Below are 18217 nucleotides of genomic sequence, written 5' to 3'. Positions count from 1 at the left end.
TTCTTCTTCTTCTTCTTCTTCTTCTTCTTCTTCTTCCCCTACTTCTCTTTCTTCTCCTACTTCTCCTTTTTTTGTGGAGACAGCTGTAAATCTTCTCTTTCTTCTAGGAATCTAACTAAAGTATAAGGGGTCTCTGGTTCTTTTCATATTGCAGAGATGCCAGGGCAGCACTCAGGCTATCCATCTGTTGTCAGCATCTTCCCTATATTACAGCCTCAGCTCATTTTCCAGTCAGACATCTCTTGGATGATTCCTTTTATTTCACTTTTCAAGTACAAGTTGCATCCTGCTTACACCTCCCATGAACCAGCCCAATGCCTTCTGGGTTACCTGCCTCTCAGATTCTTCTAAAATTGTGGTATAACATCACCCAGAGCCACATAACTTCACTGAAGGATTATATAAATAAAAAGGGTTGAGCTTTAAAAATAAAGGGGTGAGCTTTGCCTCAGGCAAATTGCTGAGCCTGGTGATACAAAGAAAAAGCAAACACTGTCCTGGCCCTCAAGGATTTTGTTAGAAGAAGATCTGGACAAAGGTGCCCTTTTGGGTTTAAGCTGGGCTTGGCTGTGGGTCTGAGCAATAAGGAGTTGAAAATGTGTCCCTTAACCCATACCCACAAGCTGGAATTCAGCCCAAGTGGCTGGCCCTTTCCAGGTCATCGACTCACCCAGTCACCAGAGGTGACGATCATTTCCAGGCTCTTTCCTAGTCTTCAAGCAGGCCTGCCCCTTCCTTAGCCCCAGAGAGACAGAGTCTCCCCACTCCCAGCTTCTGAGATCTCCTGGGAAGGCGACATTCCCAAGACCTGTCTTGGAAGAGATCTGCTGTTTTTTCTGCCTTCCTGCACAGGCTCCTAGGACACAAACAGCTGAAATATATTCCCCCGCTCCCCCAGCACAGGTCGCCAGCACCAGGATGGATGCTCAGGATCTGACAAAGTCCATGAATATTTCAGCCGCATTTTCTTTCCTTGAGCCTGGCCTCTCAGGTTCAAGCAACTTCCTCCACCTTCAGGCAGAACCCTAACAATTTAGTTCTGTAAGAGGCTTTAGTGATCATCTGATCCAATCTCCCATCATTTTAGGAAAGAGAAAATAGATGAGGCCCAGAGGTATCATACATAGGATCATACCTCCAGGCCGGGAAGGGACCTTAGAGGCTAGCTGATTTGCCCAAGGTCACATGGCAAGTAAGAAGCAGAGATGGATACTTAAACTCAAATCATTTGATGGAGCTCTTTACAAGGTGCCCTCCAAATGTCAGCCTAGAGCAAGGGAAAGCCTGTGGCGGCTTGGGGCCAGAGAAGTGACACCCCTACCTCCCACTCCGCCCGGATTCCTCACCTTGTCCCCGCCCAGAGGCTCTCTACCTAACCCCTCCCAGCCCAAAGACCATTCAGTGCAAAGGTCTCTGAGGTTTTTCTTCCAATCCCCGCCCCTAAGGTGCCGTCTCAGTTTCCACACCCTTGGAGGGACTGGGGGCTCCCCAGGCATGTTAGTTCCAGCCCAATCCGGCTCCTCCTCGATCGGGGAAGGGAGGGTGTGGTATAGTGGGGTGCAGTGAAGTGAGGACGCCGCCCCTCCTGGGTCCCCACCCTCGCGCACACGGTGGAAATAGGAAGGACTCGAGGCTCCCGTCCCGGGACACCCTGGCCTGGCTGCTGCAAATGAGCTGGAGCAGACTGCGGAGGCAGAGGCTGCATCAGCAAGGACAGCTCTGCGAGGCCCGGACCGGCCTGGGAGGTTCTCATGGCCTTGGGGGTGGAGCAGCGTCTGGGCAACCTGACCATCTTCAGCCGGGACGACTTCGAAGGAGACTGGCAGCGCGTGGCCAGCGGGGGCTTCGGGCAGGTGTTCCGGGTGCGGCACAAACGCTGGCGGACCGAGTATGCCATCAAGTGCTCCCCTTGCACGCTGGCGGACTCCAGCCCCACCAGGTATCCGCTCTTCCCACCCTCCTCCCCTTCTCTCTAGCCTTGGAGTTTCCAGTTTCCTACTTCTTCAGCCCCAGGGGAAAGAACCCGGGGAGACTTCCTGCAAGAGGTGCCCTGGACAAGACTGAGGTTCAGCGCTGAAGCTCTCTCTCTGAGGGATCAGAATTTTGAACTTAGTGCAGTCTTGTGCCTTTCGTCTCATCCTCCCAAACTTGCTCCCACCCAGATGATTTCTTCCTATTAACTCCCAAGGTGATGGACTTGCCCCCTGTTTGAATGAACAGGTCCCGCCCCCCCGGAAAGTAAGACTTTTGTCCAGTATTACTTTTCCCGCGGAGGAAACCGTATAGGGAAGAGCTGGACAGTAGTCACGGGTTAGGGAAAACCGGCTTGGGGCGTGACATTGTAGGGATTGGCCCAGCCGACTTTGGGGAGGTTGTGTTACTAGATGGGTACCTGGTTCGGGCAAGTTGACGTGAGGCATACTGCGAAGGGAGAAGCCCTGTGTTTGTGTGGGTACACCTACATACTTACCTGCTTACACGTGTGGGAAGGGGCTCGTCGTGACCTCTTGTGTGGCTTACCCAGACCCTTGTAGACCTACAGGTCAAAGCCTGGAGCTTCATATTATCTGTCTTTACGTGTCTCTCTTTTTCACCAGCTGTCGATCTGCATGTTTTTGCTACTCTGTCTCTGACATCTCTTTTTTTTTTTCCTCTTCCTGACTTTTTCTCCCTCTGACACTCCCTCTCCCTCTCTGTCTGTTCTTTGCTTGATGTTTCTTATGAATAAACCATGTGCCTGCTCTGTATGCTGCTGTAGAGGAAACAGTTGGGAGATGAAGTCTGATCGTCCTAATCACCTAGTCTTCCCAGGGTTCCTTGGGATATCAGACCCTCCCTGGACATCTGCCCTGTAGAACTGGGGAGGACTGGGCATCCTGTGTCAGTCAGTCAGTATCTTTGCTGTTTCCCGGTCTGTCTCATCATACTCTATTTAGCCACTAGCCAAGACCCCAGGATCTACTCATGAGGCTCTCAGGCACTAACCAGACCCTTCTCTTACCCTCATATTGTCCATCTCTTTCATGTCTTAGACTAGATTGGGATAACCCAAGCCTCTCCCAGCAAGTCAGAGGGCAGGTGGACTTGTTAATACTCAGTGCTTCTCCCTCCCCTTCCCCCACATTATCATTAATCCCATTGGCATTGGAGTGGAGTCAAATCATTCTGGAGTCCCCTGGATTATTTTGCAGCCCCTGAAATTGAGAAGGAATGAGATGAAATGCCAGACAGAAGAGAGTTTGGGTGGGGTGGGAGCAGGAGTGGGAAAGAGGCTGATAATAGTTTAATGGAAGAAACATCCAATTCTTCTCCTTCCTCCTATCTGACTCCTTTCATCTTTTCATCTTTTGGATAAGGTTTTTTGTGTTTAATGGGGAGAGCTGCATTTTCCCCATCCTTACGATCTTAATAAAGCAAGAAAAGAAATAACCCTCAATCTCAGGGATAGAATTGTCCCTGGGGCAAAGAGGAGTGTGTGTGTGTGTGTGTGTGTGTGTGTGTGTGTGTGTGTGTTAGGGGACAAAGACATAGTGGACACAGAGGTCTCAGTAGTTAGAGGGACAATGATGGGACAAAGTAAAGAACATGAAAGTCAGCCTAAGAATAATGACTGACATTTATATAAAATCTTAGATTTTACAACTCATTTTCATACATCGTATTATTTCAGCCTCACCACAACCATGATATAGATTCTAGAGATGGTAGTATTGCCCCCATCTGACAGATGAGAAAATGGGCTCAGAGAGTGGAGTCTTCTATCTAGGTGATGTGACCTTTGATGGCTTCTAAGCAGGACAAACAGAGAGAGAGGGAGGGAGGGAGGGATGGTTCTCCATGACTTGAGAAGTCTCTGACTGGGTCTGACTCTTCCATGAGGTCTGGAAAGTCATGGAGTTTGAGAAGAATCACTTAGGGAGAAACCTGTATTTCCAGATCTCTTATTCTCTTTCCAGATCTCTATAGTCCTATATAATGTAACTCTACAATCCTGTCATCTTGTGATCTAAGGGGATGTGGTGATCACAAACATTTCTTCAGGCCATCTCTGGTGATTCTATCCCCTTTGGGCCCTGCCCCTTCTTGCGTCTCCACGTGGGCAATGTGAAGAGAACACTGCAGAAATTGCAGTTACATGTGCAATCATCTTTTTTTTAAAAAAAAAATTCTATTACATTATGGAAATGCTTATTTTATTTCATAAATTAAAAATAAATAAATAATGTTTTTTGAAACTTAAGGGGAAAAAAACACAACATTGTGCCAGTTGTTCCTTACCTCTGTCTCCTCCTATTTCCAGCTCAATATAAAAAAAATCATATATTTATGCATCACAGCCTTAAGAACGTTAGAGAAAGAAAAAGCCTTAGTTTTCTAATAACGATAGCTAGCATTTATGTAGTACTTTAAGGTTGGCTAAACACTTGAAAAATATCTCATTGAATTCCTCATGGTCGGTTCTATTATTGTCACTATTTTATAGACAAGGAAACTGAGGCAGGCAGCAATTAAGTCACTCACACAGCTAGTAAGTGTCTGAGGACAGATTTAAATTCAGATCTTCCTGACTGCAGGTCCAGCACTCTATGCACAGGGTGAGCTGCCTCTAGGCACCACCCTTCACTTAACTTGCTCCAATTCCTACAGTTAGCTAAGGGCAGAGTTGGGACTAGATCCCAAATTTCTTGATTCCTAGCCCTGGAGACTTTTCACTTTCCCTCATGCATGGGTAGGCAAAAGACCTTTCCACTCCCACATAACATATATTGTGACACAGGTAAGTGTATGATGAGTGAAATAGATAAAAAGTATTGCTGTAATTCAGATGGAAGAGAATCACTTTCATCTGGGGGTGGTCAGGGAAGGCTTACCCTTAATTTTTGCATTATTCTCTTTGTAGCACCAATCACTTTATATTGTTATATATGAGTGTGTGTATGTGTGTGTGTGTGTGTGTGTGTGTGTGTGTGTGTGTGTGTGTGACTTGTCCCGCCCCCCCCCACTGGACTCTAAGACCCTGGAGAGCAGAAGCTATATATATTTTATGGCTTTGCATTCCTCATATCCTAGAACAGTGCCTTGATATTTTGTTAATCCATTAATTAATTCATTAACATTCTCCTCCCCATTCCTCTATAGCTCAGACATGAAGTGCCTTATTGAAGAAGCAACCAAGATGGAAAAGATCAAATTCCAGCATATTGTCTCCATCTATGGAGTGTGCCAGCAGCCCCTGGGCATTGTGATGGAGTTCATGGCCAAGGGTTCCCTAGAGAAGATGCTGCCCACCCATAGCCTCTCCTGGCAACTCAAGTTCCGAATCATCCATGAGACTGCCTTGGCCATGAATTTCCTTCACAGCATTAAGCCACCTCTGCTCCATCTGGACCTCAAACCAGGCAACATCTTGTTGGATGGCAACATGCATGCCAAGGTAAAGGGTCCCATGTATTTTCCACTCCTCTGGCCTGAGCTCTGCTCCCTAGCCCCAGAGAAGGGGGATACACAGAATGGGAAATCTCTAGAGGATACCTTGAGAATCAGGAGCCAATTAAGGTTCTAATTCATCTCCCCAAATGTGTTCTAAACATAGGATGTTTATTGGCTGTCTCTGTGTTAAACCTACATTGGTTTTTAAGGTACACATTTCCAAAAGGACCTACTAGAGGCAGGGAGTACGTTTGAAAGACAGATAGGGTGTGGCACATTTGGCTGGCCATCTGGAGATGTGGATTGTAATATAGAGCACCCCATTGACATATGATGTATGGCTCTGGCCTAGACGTTGTCACCCTCTGGCCTCTAGTTTACCTATCTCTAAAGTGGAAGGATAATGCTACTGATCCCTATTTCCGAAATGTGAGTAAATGAAACAATCTCTGAGAAATCCTTTTTTGGCGAGGAGAAGTGGGAGAAATAGGAATGGTGTAAGTATATGATAATCGCAGTTGGTATTCCTTTAAACAATATGGCGTTTCTAAGTGCTTTGGGAGCTGTGGTAGGATTGTCAGGACCCAAGGGGCTATTGATGCAATATCCTTAGCTATTTTGGTACCTAACTATGGATTCTGGGGTGAATAGATAGGCTAGCCAGTGGTGAATGGATAGAGTGGTCAGTGGTGAATGGATAGGCTAGCCAGTGGTAAATGGATAGAGTGGTCAGTGGTGAATGGATAGGCTAGCCAGTGGTGAATGGATAGAGTGGTCAGTGGTGAATGGATAGGCTAGCCAGTGGTAAATGGATAGAGTGGTCAGTGGTGAACGGATGGGCTGACCAGTGGTGAATGGGGTGAATAGGCAACAACAGGTAACTATCTGTCCCTTTAAACCAGTCACCATCCTAGCTCCCATCACGTATCCATCACTCCCTTTCCAGATTTCAGACTTTGGCCTATCCAAGTGGATGGAGCAGTCAACACGGATGCAGTACATTGAGAGGTCAGCACTTCGGGGCACACTCAGCTATATTCCCCCTGAAATGTTTCTGGAGAGCACCAAAGCACCTGGGCCCAAATATGATGTATACAGGTAGGGGGAAGACAGACATCTTTTTATTAATTTTGAATCTTGGACACTCCATTGGATCTTTTTGCATTTCTACCACTCTAACAACTCTTTGCTTAGCTCCAGAGTTGAAAGCCACTCCTTGATGAGTTGGTGTATAGTGGATATAAGGTTCTGAGGCTCAAGCTAAGCTGCTTACCACACTCTCTGCTTGGTCAGCAGTCCCTCTGCACATGGGCTGCTTCCTGCCTGGTTCTAGGAACTGGAACAGATCTAATCCACGTCTCTACCTTCTGGGGGCAGGTGGGATGCCCAGACCTGGGGCTGGGGGATGGGCAGGGAGGGAGGGCTGGTTTTTCATAACTGAATCTGACTCTTTCATGAGGTCTAGAAAGCTGGGGACTTTGTGGATCCTTGAGAAGGGTCACTTAGGGAGAAACCTCTATTATTTACAGCTTTGGAATTGTCATTTGGGAGATTCTTACCCAGAAGAAGCCATATCCAGGTAGTATACTGAGGGTTGCCACTGTGGGAACCCTGGGATAGAGTCCTGGAGGGTGGTGGCTATGGTGGGGGTGTCACAGAGAAGAGGCTATGGGCTTAGATAGGGTAGGTGTAGTAGGTGGCATTTGTTCATAGAACCCCATCTCACCCCTTCTTCGTGTATCTCTGTCCTCATCTTCCCTTCCCACCTCTATTTTAAGGAAGATCCCATTTTAAAAAGACTTTATATATGGTCTTTCCCCCCCCCAAAAATTGTATGGGAAACATCCTCCTTTCTTCTGAGTCCCTCTGACCCCTACCCCTCTTTCTAACTCTATCCTCTCTCACCTTCTCTTTCCCTAGTCACAACCTCCCTGTCTCCCAGGATGAGAGTGATCAAGTGGGAGTGAGGTTGGGGGCTCAGAGAAAGAACTTGATATCAGAGCTGGAGGAGGGGGGAAACTGTGAGGCTCCAGGAAGAAGCAGGTGAATCCTGACCTGGTTTTCCCCAAATCAGAGCACATTCCTTAGGAAAGAAAGGAGGGAGAAAAGTTAAAATGTACTTCAAGCCCACAGGCTTTCTAGTTGCCGGTTTTAACCCAACTTTCCTGCCCCTCAAAGAGTTTCCTCCACCCTCCACCCCCCCAATAACTCCCACCCAGCAGCTGAGAATATAGAATGTCTCAAAACCTTCAAAAAATAGCAAAGTGAGAAAATTAAAGCTTTCAAGAAAACAGTTTTTGGCATATTTGTTTCCATGTGCATTGCTACCATCTCCTGTAGACTATAAGGATGCATGGGGTCTTGTTTGGGGCTAGAGGAACTGGGACAGGGGAACTCATCTAGCCAAAGCCAGTCCTTGGCCCCTGCTTCCTGTCTGGAGTTATGAGGCCCAGCAACTCTCAGTCTCTCTATCACTTCCCTTCCCTGCTTCACCAGCGCTGACCCAGTCTATGGTCTCCCTCAGGGTTCAACATGATGACCATCATCATTCGTGTGGCTGCTGGTACCCGACCCTCCCTGCAGTTCATCTCAGATGAGTGGCCAGGTGAGGGCCAGCAGATGGTAGACTTGATGAAGCGCTGCTGGGACCAGGACCCTAAGAAGAGGCCATGTTTCACAGGTAATCATCCATATTTCCATTTGTGTATGTTTATGAACACACATCCATCCATTCATATTTATGTATATGTATGTATCATCTTAAGATTTTCAAGGTGATTATATCTATATCTATATCTATATATATATCTATATATATATACATACATACACATACACATATAAAACCTCATTTGATACCCACAGTAGCCCTATGAGGTTTGTACTATTATCACCATTTTACAAATGAAGAAACTGAGGCTGAGAGACTAATATGACTTGCTTAACCACAGCTACCAAGTGTATGAGGTGGGATTGGAATTCAGGTCTTCCTTAATTCAGACCTCCAGCCACCCTCCTACAGAGCTTGCCTGAAGGCAAGGATCTGAACCAAGGCAGCCCAGAGGGATGAGGTGTGGTGATGAGTCAAGGTAGGAGTTAGGCAGTCATCTCAGCGACCTACAATGTCATGTGTATGGTTTTCATTGGGATTCCTGAAGTTGAGGCCAGCTAATCCTCTTCATTAAGGCAGGACTGGCCAGTCCAGCTTAATAGTACCTAGGTTCTTTATGGGTTGTAAATTCATTTCAACCAGTATTGATTAAGCTAGGACTCCATACAAGGCATCATGGTAGGTGCCAGGGAAACAAAGGCAGATATGAATGAATGAGTGAATGAATGAATAAATAAAACATTTTAAAGGGCTTATTATGTGTAAATAACTATGCTAAGCACTGGGGGGAGTCCTTGCTCTCAAGGAGCTCATGTTCTAATGGGAAAAACAACATATATGGAAGATTTCAGCTACAAGTCAGATGGAATAAGGCCCATGGTCCTTAGGGGCAGCGGCAAGGCTGATATTAATGCCTCTTCTTTAATATCATTTCCACTGATAAAATCCTATCAGATACAACACAGGCTTCCTCTCAAAGAGCTTACAACATAAAGGGTGGAAGGACAAGTTCACAAATAATTATAATACAAGGGAGAGAAGGAATTGCATAAAGCACCAGGAGAAATTGGAGACAGGGGAGACAACTTTTACCTGGACTCCATAGAGAAAGGGACACATAAAAGTTGCTTCTGGAAGAGGAGGAGAGATTTCAAGTGGCAGAGATGGCAGGGCTTAGAAGAGAGTCTGTTCTAGTAAGGGGAGATGGTGTGACCAAAGGAACAGATACTAGGGAGGACAGGATGAGCATGATGGAAGGACAGTAGTCTAAATCGACTGGAATGCTTGATGGAGAATGGACAAGAATAGATAAGACTAGGTGGTTGAAGCCAGATTATGGAAGGGCTTGAATGCCAAGTTCTGAAGTTTATTCTCTTTGGTAGATACTGGGAAGCCATTGTATCACTTCACTTCAATGTCTGAGTTCCCTTGTCTTTAGATAATTACTAAAATGTTATTTCATTGGCCTAGGGAACACCCCAATTAGGAAACACTCTCTTCCTATACAGAGCAGTTCTATATTTACAGCTTCCATTCTTGGTCATTTCTTTAGGGCACTGGTCATACGGCCAGTTGTGTCATAGGTTAGATTGGAGCTGAGGTCTTCCTCTATTTACTAAGTTACATTGCCTCCCCAGAATGAAAATGATCAAATCCTTATCTCTGGAATGTAGATAATCATACTTGCACTTCCTACCTCACCAGGCTGTAGTAGGGAAAGCATTTTATTTTGTTTTATTTCCAGATCCTAGTGATCCTAGTGGAAATTAACTATCAACTCAGAATATTTTCCTTTCTTCCTCAATGAATTCAATATCATGTTTACATCCTCTCTTCCTCCTGTCACCTGCCCTCATTCATACTAAGAGGCTTTAGTCTTCATATTGATAGTCCTTTGGCTAGCCTAACTTACAAGTTCCTCATTCTACTCAACTCCTACAACCCTAACTCTACCTAAGCTACACGCAGAGATGGTTATACCTTAATTTTAATGATGGCACCCATAACTGTCCTATTTCTATTTTCATGAACTCTACAATTCTTTTATCTAATCACAATCTTTCATTATTCCATCTTTTCCTATGCCTTATGACTCCTGGTACTGTTCTTCATCCTCACCGTTACTTCTAATCCCTCTGCCTCTCGGTTCTTTCCCCAGCCATCCCTCCTGCATTAGCTGTACACTCCTTTTTTCTCTCTTGATTCATTAGTGAACCAATTTAGACTCTACAGTCTCCTCTACTCTCAAATACCTCACCCCTTTGTCCTTTCGCCAGTCATGCTTTGCCAAATCTCAACCCTGGATTACTCCTGCCATGTTTCTCCTTTGCTCCCATTCATATGCTGCTGAGTAGTTGGGGGAGAAAAATCACAAAACCATGTTGATTGAATCCACTACAGATTTATATTATGTAATCTCAAATGCCTCCCTAATCTGTGAGTTATTATGCTCACTGCAGTGGCCATTGTAAACCTTTTCATGTCTCCTCAAACTTTCCATATCAGCCCCTCATTCCACCTTCTTAACTGAGAAACTCACCTCATAATCACCAAAAAAGAATTGAGATCATTCTAAGCCTCTTGGTTTGATGCTGCTGAACTAGATGGCCTCGAAGCCATCTCCAACTCCAAGGTTCTCTGACTCTTCTCTCCTACTCGTGTCATATCATTCATATAGCTTCCCCTTCTCTACTCCTATCTCAGATAAAGATGTAGCCTTTCTTCCTGCCAAGGCTAGTTCTACTCCATGTACCCTTAATAGCATCCCATCCTTTCTTCTCCAGCATTAACCCTCCCATCATCATCATACTTTCTTTGATCTTTCCCTATCTACTGGTTCCTTCCCTGCTGCCTATAAACACGCCCATCTCTCCTCCATCCTTAAAAAAGAAAAACTTCTGCTCCCTCCCAGCTATTGTCCATTTAGCTTTCTGCATAAACTCCTTGAGAAAACTGCCTTACCAGGTGCCTCTCATTAGGAAAGCATTTTATAAACCTCGATGTGTCATAAAAATGAGTGATTATTTTAATTAACAATGATGACAAATAGAGGGGCAATATGATTATGCGTTACCGGAGATCATTTGGTCTAAAATGTGTAGGTTTGACTAGAGAGGCAATAGCCTGGAGGCAGGGAGATTGGTAAGGAGGCTAGTATAGTAGTCCATTTTGACAAGACGCAACTAGATGGTGCAGTGGATAGAATGTGAGACCTGAAGTCAGGAAGACTCAACTTTCTGAGTTCAAATCTGGCCTCAGGCAACTTACTAGCTGTGTGACCCTGAGGAAGTCATTTAGCTCTGTTTGCCTTGGTTTCCTCATCTGTAAAATGAGCTGGAGAAGGAAATGGCAAACCGCTCCTGTATCTTTGCAAGAAAACCCCAAACAGGGTCACGAAGAGTCATTCACAGCTGAAAAAAGCAAATGAAACAATGGTATTTCAGAAGAAATAAGGACCCGAACAAGGCTACTTGCTTTGGGAGCAGAGACAGAGAGCCAGGTATGAGATAGAGTGTGGCAGGAGAAACAACAGGATTTGGCATCTGATTGCCAGTATGGGGTGAGAAAGAGAAAAGAATTCGAGGTGATGCCAGGTTTATGAGCCTGGATAGTGAGGGATATTATGGATAGAAAAAGAAACTTGATGGGAGAGGAAGGTTTAGGGACAAGTCAGTCAGTCAGGCGCCAGAGGCACCAGGATGAAAGCAAAACAGTGCCTGCCCTCAAGGAACTTAGAATCTAGAGGTGGAGGTAATGTGTACCTATATAGCTGTATAAAAATAGATATCAGACTGGAGGTGGGGTGGGGTGGCAATCACTAGTAGCTAAGGGAATGAGAAAAGATTTCATGAGAAAACTTAGTTCAGTTTTAGAGAGGTTGAGGTTGAGGCGCCAGTGGAGATAGGCAAAGAGGTAGTGGAAAACACCATGCATCTTGTGTTCCCCTCTTTTTCCCTGCCCCCCCCCCCAGTAGAATGTTAATTGCTGGAGAGCAAGGACTATTTCCTGTTTTTCTTTCTATCCCCAGCACCAAGCCATGCCTGACACATAGTAGGTACTTAGTAGATGCTTCTTGAACTGAATGTACTAAAGCTCAGGTCTGGAGATAGAGATCTATGCAAGTCATTTGCATAGAGTTGATCAGTGAAACCAAGGAAGTGGACAAGAGCACCAAGGGAGAGATTGTAGGGAGGAAGAAGGTCCTATCCATTCATCTATATCAGCTGGCAGCTTAGTGGAAAGAAAATAACCCTGAACAAAGAATTGAGAGATTTGAGTTTCAGGCCTAACTCTATCACTAGCTGTGACTTTGATGAAGTAACTTCACCTCTCTAGGCCTCAGTTTCCATATTTGAAAAATGAGGGAATTGAATTAGATATTTTGGAAAATTTGTTTCCAGCACTGTCACCCTATGAAGTAGTATAGTTGGACAAGCCGACTTTTGAGGTATCTGCCAACTTGAAGCTTCCATGACTCTGGTCCTCCCATCGTGCTAGTCAGTAAAAGTAAGAGCTAGAATTTGAATCCAAGCCAGAATCTGAGCTAGAACCTGGAGCCTCCAAGACCAGTATTTTTTTCTATTATATAACATACTTAACCAACAACTCTCTCCAAAATCGAGAATTTGGCAGCGGAACTCATAAGCTGCTCAATATAAGGGCCAAAGTACGATGTCTAATCTATATGGTGAAGGCCTACCATAATAGCCCAGTGACCAGTGTTCCCCTACCCCATTACCTTGTATTGATTTTGTATATGTACTTATATGTGTGTATATATGTGTGTGTGTACACATTATCTTCTCCTATAGAATGTCTTTCATTTAAAAATTTTTGTCTTTGTATCTCCAGCCCCAAGCAGAGTGCCTAGAATACAGGAGATGCTTAATAAATATTTGTTCGTTGATTAAATGGGTGTTTATCATGGAACTTTAGAAGAGACCTTAGAGAATGTTCAATTCACATACCCCATTCCCCCTCCATGTAACAGATTCAATTGAACAACAAACAGTTAAGCATCTACCATAAAATAGCAGTCATTGTGCTAGGCATTGGGGACATAAAAGCAAAAACAGACCATTTCCTTCCCTGGAAATTAGGCCCCAAAAGGGGAAACTGAGACCCAAAGAAGTTGTCTCATTTGCCCAATTCCACATAGCTGCTTAGAGATAGAGCTGGGGCTAGAATCCCAATCACCTGTACATGTATGTAAGCATATATGTATGTATGTACAAGCATGTGTGTTAAGAGATTCAAGAAGAAATATGGGATAGATGGGAGACATGTAAGCAGCATTCAATTGATTTCCCTTTCTCTACCGTTGAACAGATATTACTATTGAGACAGACATGCTGCTGTCCTTACTCCAGAATCCTGTAGTAGACCTGGAGAAAGAGTCCTTGGTCAGAAAGACATCCAGCAAACCTTTTCTGTGCAAGGCCCAGGAGGTAAGGACAGGGTTTCAGAGCATGGGACCAGCCAGCACCACCTTCCTATGCTAGCAGAACATGTTGTTTTGGTGCCCAGGGTTCCGGAGAAGGGATGCTTCTCTTTGAGGGTCTCTGAAGGATCAGGGAAGCAAATGAGGGATTCTCAAAGGGGCGGGACCCCCTAGAGCTCTGCCCATAGGTGCATATATTGGGTGGGATGCCACACCTGGCTCTGCCATAAGAACATGCTTGGTCCAGGTAACCTCAAGGGCCCCTTCTAACCCTGTGACCCCATGGGAAACTCTATTCCTCTCCTGCATTCTGAGCCAGTGAACTCAACATTACTTACCTCCCTTGTTGTAAAGCTCAGCTCTGGGCACTGGGGGGTGTTTAACATGTCTGCATCTTGCTGAGCTGAGAAATATGGTCTATTTAATAAGCTGCTCATATGAAACGGCCATGGCTACTCTTCCCCAGCTAGTTCAGCTAAAGACAGGAAGGTACGCTCTGTCCTCTGTTCTCTTGGGATAACCAATGGGAAGAGCAGTTCAATTTCTAATTCACAGGAAGGCTAGGAATAACTAACAAGGAGTAGAAATGGGGACCCTTATATTAGTCAGGAAGTGCTGGTGGGCTGACAAGTCACTGACCGTCAACCTGTTCTCTCCTTATTTTACTTATATTGCTTCTGCTGGCCAAGATCAGTAGAGAAGTCAGCCAGGAACTGACGGAGTGTGGTAAGTATAGGGCCCCACACCTCAACTAAATGATTCAAAGAAGGGTAAGAAATGGAATCCTTCCATTGGGCTCCATCTCTGCAGCCCTTCACATTTTTTCCATTTAGCTCCTTCTGGGTTCCACAGAGGGCACCTAAATCCAGCTCCTCTGAAATGACTTGCTGTAAATCAGGAGTGTGGTGGGGCTTTGGACACTTGGCTGATCGGCACAATGACTTTATGCCATCCTGGTCCCATCCCCTTAGGATCTTAATGGGGGAGGATGGGTGGGAACCTGTCCATTTTGTTGCTCTCATTGTTCTCTCTCCCCTTTCATAGTATAACAGAGGGAATGAAACTCTAATTATAACAGGGAGGATTCAATTAGACAACAGGAAGAACTATTGAGCTCAGAGTTGGAACATAGTCTGTCATAGATTCATCACCTTTTCTAGAGCTCTGCCTATCCCTTCTAGTCTTTTGGGGGTAAAGAATAGCCCTGTATGGTGATAAAGGCTTTCTGGAGCTCAGTTTCCCCATCAGTAAAATGAAGGGGATAGACAAGATGATCTCTCGAGTCCTTTTCCAGTGCTAAGTCGTATGATCCTGTGGTAGAATAGATAGGATGGCCCCTGGGGAACTCAGATCCCTTCCTTTCTCCAGACTCAGGTGACTCCCTGAAGCGGCTACTCCAGCTATCTGACAGTGAAAGCTTGGTCTCAAGCATGGAAGAGCTGGGCATCTATGAGAACAATGTCACCCTCCTCCATTTCCTGGTGACTGAGGGCAATGTGGAGAAGGTGAGGCTGCTGTTGAGGCAGGAGGTAGATGTGGACTGCCAAACAGCCGAGGGCTACACACCCCTCATCATTGCTGCACAGGATCAGTCATCTGACCTGTGCATGCTACTGCTTAGCCAAGGAGCCAACCCCAATCTGGTTGATGAGGATGGCTGGGCCCCACTCCACTTTGCTGCTCAGAATGGGGATGACCGTATTGCTCGACTCCTCCTAGACCATGGTGCCCATGTGGATGCCCAGGAGCATGAGGGCTGGACAGCTCTCCACCTTGCTTCTCAGAACAACTTTGAAAACGTGGCCCGGCTCCTTGTCTCCCGCCATGCTAACCCCAACCTTCAAGAGGGGGAAGGGAAGGCCCCACTGCACGTGGCTGCCTACTTTGGTCATGTTAGCCTGGTTAAGCTGCTTATTGGCCAGGGAGCCCAGCCAAATGCCCAGCAGGGGAACCTCAGGACCCCACTGCACTTGGCTGTGGAACAGGGTAAGGTCCGTGCAATCCAGCACTTGCTGAAGAGTGGGGCAGCCGCTGATATGGTTGACCAGAATGGCTATACCCCACTGCATACAGCTGTTGCCAAAGATAAGTACCTTATCTGCAGGATGCTTCTCAAGTATGGAGCCAACACTGAGTTGAAGACGCAGCAGGGCTGGACCCCGCTACATCTGGCAGCCTTCCAGGGCCACCTGGAGATTCTCCGTCTGCTGCATGAGAATAATGCCCACCTGGATGCCCAGGGGGGAAAAGACTGGACCCCACTTCACTTGGCAGTACGCCAAGGGGAGGAGGCAGTGGTTTCCTTCCTCCTGCAGAATGGAGCTGACCCAAACATGGCTGAGCAGACTGGCTGGACACCCTTACACTTGGCTGTTCAACGAGGTGCATTCTTGAGTGTCATTAATCTTCTGGAGCACTGGGCTGATGTTAATGCTTCCAACAAGGTAGGCTGGACACCTGTGCACTTGGCGGCCCTCAAGGGCAATACTGCTATCCTCAAGGTGCTGATCAAGGCTGGTGCCAGGCTGGACATTCAGGATGCTACTGGCTGCACGGTGCTACAATTGGCCATCCGAAATCAGAAACAGAATGTAATCTCCTTCCTGGAGGGCAAGGACCCCCTTGCTCCATGTCTGGCTGATATTGAATCAGAGACCATGAAGGAGGCTTGACCTCCTGTTCCCTGACTGAATATAGATCCCTCTAGATCCATTTAGAACTTGGAAGCCTGGAAAGGGCACTGAACATAGAACTGGTTCCCATCCATGCTCAGGAACAGTCTCCCAGACAAAGTGAAACTGGAAGAGCCTTGAACCAGATCCCGAAGAGACCCTAGAGCTTGAAGAGGAGCTAACTTCTCCTCTCTTCTGCTTTCACCAACACCACCCTAGCCCTCATGCAGGTTCTGGGCATTGATCTCCGACAATGAGGAGAGAGTCCCATGCCAATGGGCATTGGGACTGGAGTTACATTTCTAATTTGTTTCCCTGCCTCAAATTCCTCCCTTCTCCGATCATCCTCCCACCAACCTCCAAAGTGATTTTCCCAAAGGCCGGATCTTACCACCTCACTTCCTGAATCAATAAACCCTAGGACTCCTCATTACCTCTAGCATCAATTCTCTGTTTGGAACTTAGACACTTTTCACAGTCTGGCCCCATCCCACCTTTCCAGCCTTACTACATTACTCCCTGCACCTGTCCCCTGGCTGGTCCTCACACATAACACTTCACAACACTCCGTCATCCAGCTCTGTGTTGTTACTCTGGCTTGCCCCATACACCCCTTCCTTTATTTCTGCTTCCTGGGATCCTGGTCTTCCAGCAAGTCTCAGTTCAGGCATCAGTTTCTACAAAAGCCCTTTGCTGGCCTCCTGGCCCCTTCCCCATGGCTTCTCCAAGCCCCCAGGCTACTTTGTGTCTGCTCTGTGTATAATTTGTATATGCCTGTATTTGTGCACGTGGTCTTTGGCTTGAGTGAAGCTTCTGAAGGCCGGAGACTTGTTTCACTTTTGTCTTTGTATCTCCAGGGACTAGAACACTTGGTAAAAGGGTGTTCATTGTTTGGTTGGTTAGAGCTGACTGACCGCATCCAGGACTAGGGGCCCATCGGGGGATCCACGCTCCTTTGCTTATTAGCTGTGTGTCCCTGGGCAAGTCATTTAACTTTTCTGAACCTCAATTTCCCCAAATATAATGAACAGAGATAATAATATGTGGCTTATACATCTCATGAGGTTATATATGGGTTGCTGTTAATCTTAAATAACAATGGAAATGGGACCCATAGTCAGCAAAGACTCTGCTTTCAGCCCAGCTCCTTTTCTCTTGTTCCCTTCTGATATTTAGGGCATCCTCCCTGCATCCAAGTGCCTCTGTGAGCTTCATGCTTTGGGCTGAATGATGGAGGATTCTGCGGCAATGTCTCTTCATATGTGTATGTATGTGTATGTACATACAGTGCATATGTAAATGTGTGTATAGAACATGTATGTAATGTATTATATAATATATTACTAATTATATATAATTATTGTGATATATAATATACACGTACATATGCACACATATGTTCACATGCAAACATATTTTTATATCTTTATATACATATATCTATACACACACACACACACACACACAACCCAGGTGTGTGGTACAGGGGAGAAAGGTAGTGGGTCTGTAGCCAGAAGGCCTGAATTCAAATCCTACCTCTGTTCCTGACTACCTGTGTGACTTTGGGCAAGCCTCCCTGGGTCTTGGTTTGGTCCTCTGTAAAATGAGAAGTTGGACTAGATGGACTTTAATTTGCTTCCAGCTCTCTCCTCACTCCATGGGCACCCCCTCCTCATGCCCAGGTACCGCTGCTGCCCAGGCCTCTTGGGTTCTCCTGTCCACAAACCGGCTACTGATCTGGAATGTGCCTTTACCTGGATTGCTTATCCTGTTACCTGCCTTCTCTGACCTTTTCCTGACCTCACTGTGTCCTTGACCCTGATGTGCATTTTGTATCCAGATGTGTGTCCTCATTTGAATAAAGCCATGTCTCTGTTATAATGATAATCATAGCTCGTGTTTATATAGCACATCTGACAGCTGTCCATCCGTCACCTTGGAGATGGAGTCCTTTGGGCTGAGTGGGCAGGGGGACCTGAAGGTTTGGATGTTGGGCAGCTCCTAACACACCCATGCTCAGTTGCTGTTTGTATTTTCAGGGATTTCCCCGTCCCACTCTCAGTC

General features: G+C 46.0%; 1 protein-coding gene across 1 annotated transcript; it reads left to right on the top strand.

The window, feature by feature from the left end:
• The first annotated feature begins 1580 nt into the window (after window positions 1–1580).
• ANKK1 (ankyrin repeat and kinase domain containing 1) lies at window positions 1581–16835 on the top strand. Its single transcript, XM_036746170.1, has 8 exons — window positions 1581–1939; window positions 5140–5434; window positions 6377–6528; window positions 6960–7009; window positions 7955–8110; window positions 13370–13488; window positions 14171–14207; window positions 14850–16835. Exons 1-8 carry the CDS (start codon window positions 1752–1754, stop codon window positions 16151–16153), a joined length of 2301 nt encoding a protein of 766 aa, XP_036602065.1. The 5' UTR covers window positions 1581–1751; the 3' UTR covers window positions 16154–16835.
• The last annotated feature ends 1382 nt before the right edge of the window (window positions 16836–18217 follow it).

This window comes from Trichosurus vulpecula, chromosome 2 (genome assembly GCF_011100635.1).
Source record: "Trichosurus vulpecula isolate mTriVul1 chromosome 2, mTriVul1.pri, whole genome shotgun sequence".
Lineage (NCBI taxonomy): Eukaryota > Metazoa > Chordata > Mammalia > Diprotodontia > Phalangeridae > Trichosurus > Trichosurus vulpecula.
The sequence above is the reverse complement of the archived record's forward strand: the minus strand, read 5'-3'. Positions and strand labels throughout refer to the sequence as shown.

Bases quoted from the DNA above. Each gene is read 5' to 3' on its own strand.
- ANKK1 (XM_036746170.1), top strand. From the start codon at position 1,752: ATGGCCTTGGGGGTGGAGCAGCGTCTGGGCAACCTGACCATCTTCAGC. The intron at 5,435-6,376 runs GTAAAGGGTCCC...CTCCCTTTCCAG, and splicing joins ATGGCAACATGCATGCCAAG to ATTTCAGACTTTGGCCTATC. The intron at 14,208-14,849 runs GTAAGTATAGGG...TCCTTTCTCCAG, and splicing joins CCAGGAACTGACGGAGTGTG to ACTCAGGTGACTCCCTGAAG.